The 15,613-nt window shown below is 40.0% G+C and overlaps 1 protein-coding gene across 1 annotated transcript; it reads right to left on the bottom strand.

The window, feature by feature from the left end:
• Positions 1 to 2,253: 2,253 nt before the first annotated feature.
• Positions 2,254 to 15,545, bottom strand: prpf38a (pre-mRNA processing factor 38A). The gene is made up of 10 exons (NM_001017140.2): positions 15,409 to 15,545; positions 13,613 to 13,772; positions 12,880 to 13,001; positions 12,704 to 12,789; positions 12,470 to 12,580; positions 11,957 to 12,066; positions 5,157 to 5,183; positions 4,221 to 4,321; positions 4,088 to 4,136; positions 2,254 to 2,455 (listed from the first exon to the last, which is right to left on the bottom strand). The coding sequence occupies exons 1-10, from the start codon at positions 15,536 to 15,538 to the stop codon at positions 2,413 to 2,415; spliced, it is 939 nt and encodes a 312-aa protein (NP_001017140.1). The 5' UTR covers positions 15,539 to 15,545; the 3' UTR covers positions 2,254 to 2,412.
• Between the last annotated feature and the right edge of the window lie 68 nt (positions 15,546 to 15,613).

Below are 15,613 nucleotides of genomic sequence, written 5' to 3'. Positions count from 1 at the left end.
CATCCAAAATTCTCCCATGTACTTCTTTCTTTCCTTTTGTCCTACCCCTCAAGTACCCTTTACCCTTCTTACATTCTCCAACCTATTTCCTAATTTTCTCTTTCCTTTACCTTCTGTTCATCCCCAGTCTTAGCACATTCATTATATCTTTACATTTGTCCCATTATCCCTCTATTATGCGTTCTCTTTGTCTTTTAACCTCCTTAATGCCTTTGTACTCCGTTTTCACACTTTATTGCTGCAGTATCTTAAAGGAACAGTAACACCAAAAAATGAAAGTGTATAAAAGTAACTAAAATATAATGTTCTGCTGCCCTGCACTGGTAAAAGTTGTGTGTTTACTTCAGAAAGTCTACTATAATTTATATAAATAAGCTGCTGTGTAGCCATGGAGGCAGCCATTCAAAGGAGAAAAGGCACATAGCAGATAACAGATAAAACACCATTGTATTCTACAGAACTTATCTGTTATCTGCTATGTAACCTGTGCCTTTTTTCCAGCTTGAATGGCTGCCCCCGTGGCTACACAGCAGCTTATTATATAAATTATAGTAGTGTTACTGTAGCAAACACACCAGTTTTACCAGTGCAGGGCAACAGTGCATTATATTTTTATTACTTTAAAGCTCTTTCATTTTTTGGTGTTACTGTTCCTTTAAGACAAGAGTTGCATGGGAGGTCAGTTTACACACACCCCCCCCTGGAAACCTGTTTGAACTGTGATGGTGTCAGTGAGGGGAAACAAGAAGCCTGTGGCCTTGCATGTTTTCTGAAAGTCATCTGTCACCAAATGTCTTTCATGTCATGCAAAACTAAAACTTGGACTAAAGGGCACCCACCTATCACCCTCAAACTGCTACTCCCACCAGAGGTGCAGGCTAATAGAGCTTACACACCGGTGGGGGGAAACAATAGCTTTTGTTGACAAAAAAAAATAGCACTTTCCAGCACCAGGCAGCCTACACCCAGAGGAGCTCCAGGTCCCAACCAGAGTGCAGTCTCTATTAGTCTGCACCTCTGGTGGGAGAAAAATTAGAGGGTGATATGTGCAGTTAAAGAGTGATTAATTTAACTGTATGCTATTATTTCCTTATAGATGAAAAGTCATCCTTTTAAGTAGGGGAAAAAAAGGCACAAGGAAATATTTGTGGGTCATGGAAATGAGCCAAACAAGCCCCCCAGTGTATTCAACAGTCTGTACTTGCGCAGTCATCCAGCAGCTAGCAGGCGTGTTTTAAAAGGACTAACAAAAAAATGAATTGGATAAAAGTGAGAAACACTGGTGTTGATATTTTGTTATTATAATTGCCAGCATATAAAACAGCTTAAGGGCTCTGGTACACTGGGAGATTAGTCGCCCGCGGCAAAACTCCCTGCTCGCGGGCGACTAATCTCCCCGAGTTGCCTTCCCACCGGCGAACATGTAAGTCGCCGGCAGGATGGCAGACGCGGCGGGGCGATTTTGGGAAATCGCCGAAAATCGCGCCGCCGCGTCTGCCATCCTGCCGGCGACTTACATGTTCGCCGGTGGGAAGGCAACTCGGGGAGATTAGTCGCCCGCGAGCAGGGAGTTTTGCCGCGGGCGACTAATCTCCCCGTGTACCAGAGCCCTAAAGGAAAATAATTACTTGTAGGGGGTGCCATTATGAAATACTAATCTAAAAAGCCCAAGGCTAGCACGTCTTTGTTAAAACTTGCACTGACCCAGAGTACTTTCTCCACAGTGCTCAACTGCCATCTTCTTGCTTGTTTCCAGGCTTTCACTGTGTTGACCAAAGCTAGCCACATGCATCACATGTTTTATAAAAAGGGTCCATTCAGAGTGGAGCAGGCTACAGATGGTGCATAATGTACCTCCCAGTGATTCTTATTCTAATGTCAGACGAGGAGTCTGGCATATATTTACGGCAAGCTTAAAATCCCTTTCCGAAAATAGCGCCATCCGCCTCCTACCTGTGCCTGCATCTGAATGAATGGAATACGCTCAGGAGCAGGCACATGAAGCCGATATCTGCCAAAAAAACGCGAGACTTCGTATCTTCGGCGGATATAGGCTACACGTGCCTGAACCCGAGCGTATTCCATTCATTCGGGTGCAGGCACAGGTAGAAGCGTATGGCGCTATTTTCAGCAAGCATCTGGGCATTTGCCTTAAGTCTTTCCAGCAATTACTTGAAAGTGGTGGTATGTTGTGATAGGCTAAGTGGTACACGAAAATCATAATATATTGATATAAAAGCCTACAACATTAAATAGACTAACAATGAGCAATTTATTAAAAAAAAAAAATAAAAGCAATCAAAAGACCAATCATTTAATAGCATTCCAGAATTGTTCATGGTTCCAAAAGCTACAAATCCTTGAATTATATACAAAAAAGTTCTTGACTGTAAGAAGTACATGATTTTTTTGTTACTCATTCCCTCTTCTGCTCTTCTTATGACTTTTCTTTGACCTAAAAAGAAAAATAACTTTATGCATTACATTTGTACTTCAAAAAATATTTATACAGGTATAAGACCAGTTATCCAGAATGCTCGGGACCAAGGGTATTCCGGATAAGAGGTCTTTCCGGAATTTGGATCTCCATACCTTAAGTCTACTTAAAAATCACAAAAAAATTAATTAAGCCCAATAGGGTTGTTTTGCATCAACAACAACAACAAACATTTGTAAATAATAAGGATTATTTATATCTTAGATTGGATTAATTACAAGGTACTGTTTTGTTACTACAGAGAAAAATTCTGAATTATTTGATTAAAATGGAGTCTATGGGAGATAGGGCTTTCCGTAATTCAGAGCTTTCTGGATAAAGGGTTTCAGGATAAGGGATCCCATACCTGTACAGACATTCTTCTGGTATTCTGTATATCACAATCACTTGAAAATAACCTGATTATTTTACCAGATCCCTTTAAAAACATATTTTATTTGGAATGTAATAGTTTAAAGCCCACAAGACCAGTGTCTGACTAATAGCAGCCCAGCTTAAAACAAAGATATCAAACTTAATCTATGTGAATGTTTGTTATATTTAGGATTTAACCTGGATGGCTTATAGTTGCTCAAGGAAGATATTCGTCTTATGGGTTTTCTCAGAAGACATCAGTTATTTTAGAATGTTTATATACATTGTGACATGCTATCTGCCTGTACACGTAATTTTTTGGGGGGAATTAGCAATGGTAAGCAGGGTAGCAGAGGATCAGAAGCATAGAGACAGGGACTCCATTTCATGAGGCAAAAAAAAAAAAATACAGGTCAAAGTTCATCAGCACCTTCCAGGGTAACTCTCAGACTCTGGAACCTTGTCCCGGGCTTCTCACAATCCACAGTGACTCTAATACACAAGAACACTCAGGCTACTCACCCAGCCCTGCTGTCTCTCCCCTCCTGGGATACCAGCTCGCCAGCCTCTGACACATTTTGGCTTCTCATTAGGCCTTGTTGTTTTGTCACGCATACACATGGTCACGGCTCTCTCTACTCCTTGCAGTGGTAGGCAGCACCCCCAGCCCCTCTGGGAGTTCCTTGCACAGACAAGCAACCTTTGTGCCATGTGCCCTGCTCTGAGAGACCTTTTCTCTGAGTGACCCTTCCCTTGGTCACAAATGCCCTCTCTGCTCCTTGCAGTGGCAGGAATCACCCCCAGCCCCTCTGGGAGTTTCTCACAGGCAGGCAAGCCTTGCTGCCCTGTGCCCTGCTCTGAGAGACCTTTCACAGGCAACCAACGCCAACACAGACAGGAAACCTTCCTGCTCTCAGAGTGAAGCCCTTTCTGTGAGTCAACCTTTCAACCTATGCTGTGTAATCCCAATGTTCTTTTATTTGCTGCTCCCCTGCAGCCTAATGAGGCAGCTCCCAACTGAAAAGACTTGAGTACAGAATGGAGGACCTATCCTACTCACCCTCCCCATTTACATCTCATTTATCCAGCTTTTCCTAACCCACTAACAAGAACACAGCACTACTTGGCTGCAAAACCAGGCATTTTTCCTGGTACTAACTATCTTAAATTTTACACCAAAATAGACCAAACAGTGTTCTTGTTCCTTGCATCTCTCACAGCATGTATGGAGCTTACCTCTCAGGTGACTTGGAGTGACTTCTGTGCCTGTGACTTCGATGATGTCCTATTTGGAGAAAAAAAAAAATTGGAAAATAAGCGTATTTTTTCCATCATATTCCTTAAACATTCAGTTTCTGAGGAATCATACCTGGAGATTTGGATTTGGATCGGTGTCGTCTCTCTCTAGACCTACTCCGATGACGCCTTGGGCTTTTGCTCCTATGTCTTTCCCGACGAGGTGGAGAAGGACTATGAAAGCAAACAAAAAGGTGGTGAACTAACAAACACAAAAAAAAAAAAACCCTGCACTTCTTACCCAAAATGGATACTATGTGGCACCACCTAGTACTTGAGAAGAGACTGAGACCAAGTAGTACTATGTAGAGACTCATGAAAGTAGTTACATCTCACAATGATTCTATTTTAATCAGCAACTTGTTTACCAATAGCTGTTTAGTAATCTAGCAATCCAGAGATCAGAACTCTCTGCTGCCACCAGTTAAGTAAATATTTAGGGGCATATTTATGAAAACTGAATCCCGAATGGGAAAAATTCGGATTGGAAACAAAAATTTCTGAAGATCGCAAATATCACAAAAATGCTTACGAAAAAAATCTTATTAGTCACGATAATATCATATTGGCGATCCGAAAGTCACGAAATTTTCGGACCGAACGATTGGACCGCTCCCGGCAGCTAATCTGCCCGTGCATGGTCACTACCAACGGGCCTGCCTGACCGATATCTGGCCTGAAACCGGGCAGATCTCGATCGTGCAGGTTAGAAAACCAAGTTGGATCGGGGACCACATCGGTTTGTTGATGCGGTCCCCAGACCGACTTTTCCTATGCCCATCCTGGATTCTCCCCATGTTGCCCAACCATATGTGGCGATATCAGGAGAAGATCCACCAAGACATCGCCAAGCGAGCGGATCTGCCCGTGTATTGGGACCTTAAGCCACCTTCCAGTGGATTAAACACCCCCTGAAATGCTGAATTCATTACACAAGCCAGTCTATTTTTCTATTAAAAAATCTAAAACAGGGTAAATAAAGAGACTATTAAATGTGTCACAAACTTACCTTCTCCTTTTAGGAGAGCGACTGCGTCTGAAATAAGAAAAAACAAAAATATAGGCTCAGGTCAGTTCAAGTCTAAAACTTATAAACACCTGAAACAGTTTTCTATACATTATTTGGATAACCATTCCCAGAACTAAATAACATTATGAGGTAGATGCTTCAATATTACAAATTATATTTAGCCAGGGATCAATAACCAGCAATATTACACTCAACATGGAAGCAGATAAGAAGCCAGAAATATGGGGGGCGCTAGTGAGCCGCGATCTAAGATGGCCGCATCTTGATTGCGCTCTTACCGTGGAGGAGATTAATCCCCAAGCAATCACCGCGCAGATGACTTTTCGGGTATAATAACGGCACACATAAGAACCAGATACCTTAGACGACCTCTGGATGGCACATAAAAGACGGAAAAGGGAGAAAAAAGGGTCTAACGCCTCCCCGCTCCGAACTACACGGAGCGTTGCGTCATACCTGGCTAGGCCACAAGTGGTAGAACCCTCACCAATGGCCTCCCAAGCAGACTCATGGCTAGAAGCGGACTCGCAGCCACTTCTTTCCACCTCAGAGTCACAAGCTCCCGTAGAGGAGTCTGTGTTACTGGACAAATTTAAAACAATGTTGCAGCAAGAGTTAGCCTCAACCGCTGCGACTATTACTGCAGACATCACGAAACAACTCCATGAGCTGGGGCAAAGAACAGACGCGATAGAACATAAAGTAGATGACATTACCACAGTCCTCGATGCTCACGAGAATGATATACTGGACCTGCAGATGCAACTACGCGAGGTATGGGACAAGATTGAGGATGCAGATAATAGATCCCGACGCAACAACCTACGCATTCGGGGGATTCCCGAGACGGTTACTGACTTACCGGCAGCAGTGGAATCTATTTTTACTTCTTTACTCCCAAATCTACCACCGGAACGTCTAGAATGTGATCGGATACACCGGGCTCTGCGACCCATGCGGGAAGGGGACCCGCCGCGAGATATAATCCTTCGATTACATTACCACCAGACACAAGTTGCAACATTACAGGCCGCGAGACAGAAGGACCGCCTGGAATATCAAGGTACTTTATTTCAAATTTATACCGATCTGGCCCCAATCACGCTTCAAAAGCGGAAGGCCCTAGCACCGATCACTAAAATCCTTCAACAGCACAGGATAAGGTATCGTTGGCTGTTCCCGGTGAAATTGGCCTTCTTGTATAATAGCCATCCACAACAGATCTCCACTGTACAAGCTGGTTTAGAGCTTCTCTCTAAACTGGGCCTTCACACACCTTCAAATGAAAGTCCCCGTCAGCCACCTAAATCTCGCCGAATAGACCCCATTTGGGAAAGAGTACAGGGTTCGCAAAATCGGATTACTCCTATTAATTAAGACGAGAGATCACAGTAATTGCTATGGCCCTGCAACTCTTAGCAACAGCCAGTTTTACAAAATCGGACCATTAATATCAGTAAGGATGAAGGATCACCATACTTCCTATGGCTCTGCAACTTCTAGCAACAGCCAGCACCCACAGGCCTACAAACAGACTCGACTCGATTCTGAAAGTCCACTCCAGAGGATTTACAAAATTTTGTTTACAGCTTGAAGAGACCCCCGTAAAGCTTATTCTACACCCCCCTTCCCCCCCCCCCCCTTTTTTTTTTTTTTTTTTTTTTTTCTTCTTTCTTCCTCTTTTTACCTTCTCCACTTTTTATTTGTCCATCTTGGACTCCTTACAACGATAGTTATGTCGGACCGCTAACGTACTGCCAGCGGTACTGAATATCTTAATCAGTGTTTATCCCCCATTTTTTTTTTTTTTTTTTTTTTTTACGGGGACTAAATTCGCAGCTACTGTAACTTACCCGCAAAGAACTGCTGCAATATTGGGGAGACCCTCCATGGGATTACCTTGCTGACCCCCAAGGAAAGTTTTTGCCTCAACCTCCCCTGAATATTTGAGGGAGATACGAGGCGAAATCTAGTTTTAGTATTTGATATATTGCACTAAGTGAAGTGAACTTAGTCACTACTCAAGTTTTCTGTAGATTTGGTTACAATGTGTTTCTATGTTTTTCTTATTGTTAAGGTTTATTTCCCCGAGGAGTATTTAATGCAAGATTTATATGATAATGAAGCGATTTATTCTACCTTCACTACAGTATTCCTTTCGATTGCTATTGTATATCTGTACTTAGAGAATCAAAATGGGTTTGAAAATCTTGTCTCATAATGTACAGGGATTTAATTCCCCGACAAAACGGAGAAAAGCTTTTCAATATTATAGTTCTCTCCAGATAGATATACTTCTTCTCCAAGAAACCCATTTTTCAGTAACATCTTATCCTAAATTTCTACATAAGGCCTACCCTACTATTTTTATGGCCAATAGCTCTAACAAAACTAAAGGGGTGGCAATCTGTATTAAAGCCGGGTTACAACTGCAAGTTTTGGAGGTCTATAGAGATTCGAATGGTAGATACTTAACATTGAAAATATTGATGGAGGACCAAACTTTAACCCTGGTTTCCTATTATGCCCCCAACACTAATCAAGTGTTATTTTTTGAAACGCTAATAAGCCACTTATCCCACTGGGCAGAAGGCCAGTTAATTATTGGTGGAGATACAAACAGTGTTTTAGATAGATATTGGGACAGACAGACTATCTCTTTGCAAAGTACTAATAGCCCCTCTCATATCTCACCAGAGGGAGTGAAAATAAAAAACTTATGCACTTCTGAAGGGTGGGTAGATATCTGGAGAGAATTACATCCAGCAATTAGACAATACTCCCACTACTCTGCGGCTCATAAAGTATATACCAGGATAGATCACATTTGGGTGTCACAGGGGTTGATAGAAGCATCTCAGACTTCCAGAATCCTGAACACCCCATGGTCTGACCACTCGCCAATATTATATACAATTGCATCCCTCCATTTATCAAATTCTAGAGGGCGGTGGCGAATGAACGAATCTATATTAAAAATTCCGGAGCTATATGCCCAGATTGAAACCTCCTTGAAAACATACTTTCAGGAAAATATCAATTCAGTTACCTCTTACGCCACACTATGGGAAGCTCATAAGGCGGTAATCCGGGGCCTCCTAATTCAGTGTGGAGCACAGAGGAAAAAGGCACGTAACTTAGAAATACGCCAGGCCACAACACAGTTAAATGACCTGGTATATCAACAAATTGACAACCCCATGGTAGACCTCCGTGGCTCCATAGATTTAATCCGGACTAAGCTAGATTTGTTACTCACACACAAAACAGAGAAAGCTTGGAAATGGACCCAACAAAAGCTATATTACTATACCAATAAACCTAGTAGGCTTCTGGCTAGGAAGCTTAATAAGAGATTAGATTATACCCCAATTAACAAAATAAAAACTAAAAATGGATTCACCACTACTACGCTTCATACTATAACACAGGAATTTTATAATTTTTATAAAGAACTCTATAAAGCACCTCCTCCGCCTGCAAAAACCAAATATGAAGCTTTTTTTCGAGACATTAATCTACCAACCCTTACTTTACCACAACATCAAATTCTCGATGCTATAATAACAGAGGAAGAAGTGGGTATAGCAATTAAGTTTCTTAAACTCCCTAAAACGCCTGGCCCTGATGGCTTTCCGGCCCTCTACTATAAGAAATTTTCCCATATTCTTATTCCACATCTGACAAAGATGTTTAACCACCTCCTGACAGGTGATAAGTTTCAAGCCCAAACACTAATGGCATCAATAATACCTATCCCTAAGCCAGATACAGATTTGACAGAATGTAAAAATTATCGCCCAATTTCGATTCTAAACTTAGACGTTAAGATACTGGCTAAAGTGTTAGCAAACCGTCTAAGCGTAATCTTACCAAAATTGATCCAAAGGGATCAGGTAGGATTTGTTCGAGGGAGACAGGCAACGGACGCTATCAGGAGATTAATTCTCCTTACGGCTTGGGCCAACAAAACCAAAACTCCATCACTGCTTCTGAAATTAGATGTCAAAAAAGCATTTGATTCCCTAGCTTGGCCTTATTTAAAATATACGCTGCAAAAATGGGGAGTGGGTGCAAATTTTATGAGATGGATACAAACGTTATATGACGATCCTACAGCTAAGATCCATATCGGTTCATATACATCCCCCCCGTTCACTATCAAGAGAGGCACACGACAGGGGTGCCCTCTATCCCCATTACTCTTTGATCTAGCACTAGAACCCTTGGCCATAGCAATACGGAACAATCAGGATATTTGTGGCTGTAACCAAGACGACCAACATCACAAACTCAATATGTTCGCTGACGATATTACGTTATTTATCACCCGGCCACTACTATCATTACCTAATTTATACTTGACATTACAAAACTTTGGCGTCATTTCAGGTCTCACGATAAACCACACCAAAACGGAGGCATTAAGTATCAATCTACCACACGAATTAACAAAACTGTTATCCCTTAACTTCGAATTTCAGTGGAATAAAAATCATATAACGGTTTTAGGAATTCAGTTGACTAAAACCTTTGAACAATTATATCAGGCTAATTACCCCAAGGTATATAGTAAAATAAGTAAACTCTTGGAGGATTGGGGCAAATATCATATATCATGGATAGGTAGAATAACGGCAATAAAGATGGTGTTACTTCCTAAACTTTTGTATCTATTTAGAGTGCTCCCTATTCCGCTCAAACGTATAGACCTTAAAAAACTAGAAGCTAACCTCTCTGCATTTATTTGGGCTAAAAAACCCCCTAGAATACGGGTCAATATACTACAGAGGTCCAAAAGGGATGGAGGTCTGGGTCTTCCAAATCTTTGGAAATATTATATAGCAGCTCAATTGACACATATTCCCTTTTTACATATCAATAATATCTCTCCTCTATGGGTGTACCTGGAAAACAGTATGGCAGCACCTTATACAGCAGAGTCCCTGCTTTGGACGCAAAGGAAACACAGACCAATTATCAATAGCCCTACGTTGAGACACACACTGGTAATTTGGGACACCTATGCAGCCCTATATAACTTGCAATCGCCCCACACTCCGGTATTGCCGATATTTAAACACCCGCAATTCATACCAGGCCAGCAAATACGCGCATTTCAATGGTGGAGGGACCAGAATTTGGGGAGAGTTGGGAACCTGCTTACAGTGAGAGGCCCCTTCACAATTGATTATCTAAAAGAAAACTATAAGCTCCCAAATTCGGAATACTTTCGGGCATCTCAGATCCTTCATTTTGTATCACAATGTTGGAAACAAAACACTAACCGATCTACAAAACAAACTTTTTTTGAGAAATGGTGTCTAGATGGTATTTCCCCCTTGAAAGCTATTACGATTATATATCAATATATAAATTCTCCTAAAGACATATTAAACCTTCAATATATCAAGTCATGGAGTAAAGAACTAAACAAAACCTTAGGAGAATCTGACTGGAAGAAAATATGGGACAATACACGGAATAGTTCAAATAATACAATTCTACTGGAAGCAGGTTATAAAGTCCTTTTTAGATGGTACCTCACTCCTAAGAAACTTGCGCATATTTATCCCAACACTAACGAAAACTGCTTTAGAGGGTGCTGCACACCAGGTACTATGGGCCATATTTGGTGGACATGCCCGAAAGCAATTAGATACTGGATACGGGTATATAATATGATATTTGCGGTCTTAAATGTGAATGTACAAAAAAACCCATATGAAGCATTATTGGGAGCGCCAGTACAAGGGGTGACCAGGACACAGCAGAAATTAATCAACCAGATATTTTTAGCCGCAAAGCAAGTATTGGCGAGGTCCTGGAAGTCCCCTGCTATTAACTATAATCTACTTAAACCTAAGATCGATTGGATATTTGTAAATGAGAAGTTAACCAGTATTGCCCTAGATAAATACCCACTGTTCCTTAAAACTTGGCAACCGTGGATTGACTATAGGTTTGGAAGATTGCTCTCCACTTCGATATTATCTACCTGACTGTAGTGAAATGTTATTGAAGCGATATATGGCCAATACCATACCCCTCGGTTACTAATTACCCCCTTGTTTCCCCAGTTCTTTTCTGAAACTGAGTAACACATTAGGTTTTATATGTGTATGGAAATATATTTACACTGTTACCAATTGATGGAAAATGTCTTTGCAATCTGTAATATTTAGAAGTTACTTCATATCTTTAAATTATTGTAAAGAACAAAAAAAGAATGCAATTTTCTGTTTAACACGTGAAATATTGTAATGATTGCTATAAAACAATAAAAAAATTAATGATAAAAAAGAAGCCAGAAATATGAATAGTAGAGGGCCAACATAGTAATAAACAATACAAAACTAGGAATAACTATTCAACTGAAGGCTTACAGCCATCCAGTCAATTTTCTGTTTTCTGTCATCCAGTTGCTGAAGAAGAATAGGAAGCCTAATAATTATATAACAAAATGAAAATCTAATACAAAATGCAACTTTGCATAGAATAGGTATAGGTATATCTATAACATTAAAAGTATATTTAAAGGAATGAATTTCCCCTTTAGGTAGCACTTACTGTTTTGTTATATACAAGCAGCAAAGGTATGATAGGACATACTGGATTAACATACTGTAAGTGGTCAAATCACCTAATAAGGCTATTTCACAATATGAAATATATATATCTGGAGCCATGGCTTACATACTTTGATGCACACCCACCTCCTAGCAAATCAAATTCTGCCACACAAACATAACATTTCGATGATGCCCACAAAATATTACCTTCTTGGTGAACGACTACGGCTTCTTCTGTAACGAGGAGAGGGAGATCTACGTGGTCTGTCAAGGTCTCTATAATTTCTTCTGTGATGTTCGGGAGAAGGATCTCTACCCTACATGACAAAAGACACATATTTACCTTTTTCGAATCCAAAAAATGTGTTTTTAATAAATGTATTGGATGCTAATAAATACAGACTATTCAAACATTCCATTAGTATAACCACATATCTAGCCTCCTTTCTACAAATTAATAAGCAAACTGATGTCATCAATTACATGCCAGTTAAATATTAATACTATTGAGAAAGCCACCGCAATATCACATTTCCAGGAAACATATTGTCTTAATTTTATACAACCAGACATTGCATTTATCTTGTCTTAATTCCATTAGAAAATAGACAATGGAATCGACATTGCTTATATCACAGACAGGGAACTATCACCCAAGACAAGGAATTCACACAAAACATTAGCACTTTGTTAATGTCAAACTTAAATCACTGTTCAAACCTTTTCATCCTCATCCTCTTCCTCTTCACTGGACTCCACATCATCCATGTCTTCTTCCAGTGCACTGACTCTTGGATCTAACTGTTCTGTTTCTTCCAGAACAAAGCGTTTCTAAGGAACACACATATAAGTTAAACAATAAACTAAAATGGTAAAAAAAAAAAAATAAAAGTTCATTTTATGAAAACACAATATGCAAAAGTCCCAGCACTCCTGACAAAGAAGTGTCTGTACCTGTAACCGTGGTAATATGACATCACAGACACGCTCCTCATGTAGTAGCTGATCTATGAACTCATCCACGTGCATCAGTTCAAATTCTGTGGTGAAAGAACAGAATTTTCTCATTACAATATATACAGCACATCAATCCCAGGGAAGCCAGGACCAAGAATAGTTTAGGGATTTACCTCCATTCCTGTTTTGGACTTTAACTTTTCTGTAATCATTATAAAGAGGCTCCAAGTATTTGTAGCAGTCAGTGGCAGTGCCGGTTAACCGCATGTACAGGGCACCCAAGGTTCGCACATACCTGCAGGAAAAAAAGTAGAAGGTACTAAATTCTGACAGTAAAATGTTATCATTTGTTATATGTTTCCTTAGCTTAAAGGAACAGTAACACCAAAATGAAAGTGTATAAAAGTAACTAAAATATAATGTGCTGCTGCCCTGCACTGGTAAAAGTTGTGTGTTTACTTCAGAAAGTCTACTATAATTTATATAAATAAGCTGCTGTGAAGCCATGGGGGCAGCCATTCAAAGGAGAAAAGGCACAGGCACATAGCAGATAACAGATAAAACACTATTGTATTCTACAGAGCTTATCTGTTATCTGCTATGTAACCAGTGCCTTTTCTCCTTTTTTTCCAGCTTGAATGGCTGCCCCCATGGCTACACAGCAGCTTATTATATAAATTATAGTAGTGTTACTGTAGCAAACACACCAGTTTTACCAGCGCAGGGCAACAGTGCATTATATTTTTATTACTTTAAAGCTCTTTTATTTTTTGGTGTTACTGTTCCTTTAAGGCTCAGTGCAGGGCGCAGGGCACAGGAGACCCCCCACCCAAACCATTTCATGAGCTATAAACCATGTGGCATTCTCTCTCTAAATTGGGACCACTGGGCTGATCCAACACTCACTTGAAGTCTTCATTTTTTATGAATTCCACAATGATGTCTTTTTCAGGCTGAATCTGTAGCATCTTCAAGGTCAAGCAGAGGAAAGGGGTTGGTTTTATGTTTCCACCATAAACACCTCCAACATATTTAAGTTCCATGGCCTTATCAACCACCAACTCAGCTGAAAAAAAACATGCAATAAGTGTACAAAAATGTTTTCTCCGATTGAAGTGGTATCTACAAACATAATTATAAAGTATACTACTTAACAAAAGATTCTCAGTGCTTTATAAGCTAAGCAGGATATAAATGCTAAACCAGCACAGGCAATTAGCCTTTATTAGATACACAGCAAAACATTAAACTACTAAAAAAGAGTTAGGTATAGCTCCATGGCATTTCTAAGCCCCTTGTTAGATGCTACTATAATAAAATATATAACAACAAAGGTTAATATAGGCTGCCCACAGAGAAATTGGCTGTTACAAATCTAATGTGTATGGTATTTTCTCCACCATTAACAGGGCAATAATCAACTATTTCAATCATCCTTATTTTATTACATAACACCATAATATATTCTAAAAAAAAAAGTAAATAAAAAAAGTAATAACGTATTATACCAAAGATTTTTTTTTTCTTTTGCTATTACCGCCTTCCACCACCTAAAATCAGGAGTGTCAAAGTAGCTCATACATGGGCAGATTAAGAATGGCATCTTGGCCCCTTCAGACCAAGTCAGCAGCTTATCTGCCTGTGTATGGGGCCCTCTGAATGGCCTGCCTTACTAATATTTGTCGGATAAGGAGTGCATCTGCACATTGATGCAGTCCTCCTCTGACAGGTCATCATATACCCCAATGATCATGTTGGCCCCATTTGGCCCAGAATGAGTGGCCAAATTGTGCCCAGTTTCAATTATTTAAAAACCACTCCATACAATCGGATATAGCCACCTTGTGAGATGATTTAAAGGGAGACAATAAGCTGCCTGTTTCTGCGTTTTACACATTTTATTTATTAATATCCTGAGTGATTTTTTTCCCCATTTCCCAGTATGACCAGCATAAGCACTGTGCAATTACATTCTCACTTTATTTTACTGTTACATGCATGTGTAGCCCATTAACCTCACACACAGTAAGTTAGGCATTAGGTCGCAAGAGGAGTAAGCACTTTTCTTGTCCTTGATTCAAAAAGTAACAATAACTTCATACATAAGTATTTTGCTCCTATATCAAAAATTGATGTGATAATCAATGCATTTACTAGTCAGCTGTTTAAAAAGAAATGGTAAAGGTGATGTACAGTGCTAGCCAGTCAAAATGTTATAGGGTAACCCTTTTGAAATAAAAAATAACAAAAGTGGTATAAAGGTGATACCTTTATTGGCTAACTAAGATAATCATAGCAAGCTTTCAGAACATTTTAGTTCCTTTTTCAAGCTGAGCTTCTGAAAGCTTGCTATGATTATCTTAGTTAGCCAATAAATGTATCACCTTTATACCACTTTCGTTATTTTTTATTTCAAAAGGGTTACCCTGTAAAAGAAATGGTCTAATCGATAACTACACCTAGGCAGTTTTTTGCGCCTTTTTATTACATTACTATTATTTGGCTAATTTGGAGTATAGACCACCAAAACTACTAAAATGTAATGAAAAATAGAGGATTACGCTCCTCAATATGCATGAATCTGTTAGGATTTGGGTGAACAGAAAGGTACGTTTATAGACAGCCGAACGCTCCAATCCATATCACTAACAGTCGTTGTGTTAATTAACTTGCATGCTCATCGTCTCATATTCTGTTTTTACCTGTCAACCCAAAACATTCTTCTTTCCAATACTTCGATTCATATATGCGAGTCCTGATAATCTTCTCCACCAAATACTGAGGGTTAGTCCCATGCACACTATGAGCGTCTTTCACAGTCCGATTCGCCATCTTTCCACGGGCTGAATACACACGAACATCCGGCGCAACCTGGACGCGTCATCAACCTGGCAGAGGCTTGTTACT

The sequence above is a fragment of the Xenopus tropicalis genome, chromosome 4, assembly GCF_000004195.4.
Source record: "Xenopus tropicalis strain Nigerian chromosome 4, UCB_Xtro_10.0, whole genome shotgun sequence".
Classification (NCBI taxonomy): Eukaryota; Metazoa; Chordata; class Amphibia; order Anura; family Pipidae; genus Xenopus; species Xenopus tropicalis.
This window is presented reverse-complemented; position numbering and strand designations above follow the sequence as displayed.

Bases quoted from the DNA above. Each gene is read 5' to 3' on its own strand.
- prpf38a (NM_001017140.2), bottom strand. From the start codon at position 15,538: ATGGCGAATCGGACTGTGAAAGACGCTCATAGTGTGCATGGGACTAAC. The intron at 12,067-12,469 runs GTTTGAACAGTG...TTTGTCATGTAG, and splicing joins AAGAGGATGAGGATGAAAAG to GGTAGAGATCCTTCTCCCGA. The intron at 4,322-5,156 runs GTAAGTTTGTGA...TTGCTTTCATAG, and splicing joins CGCTCTCCTAAAAGGAGAAG to TCCTTCTCCACCTCGTCGGG.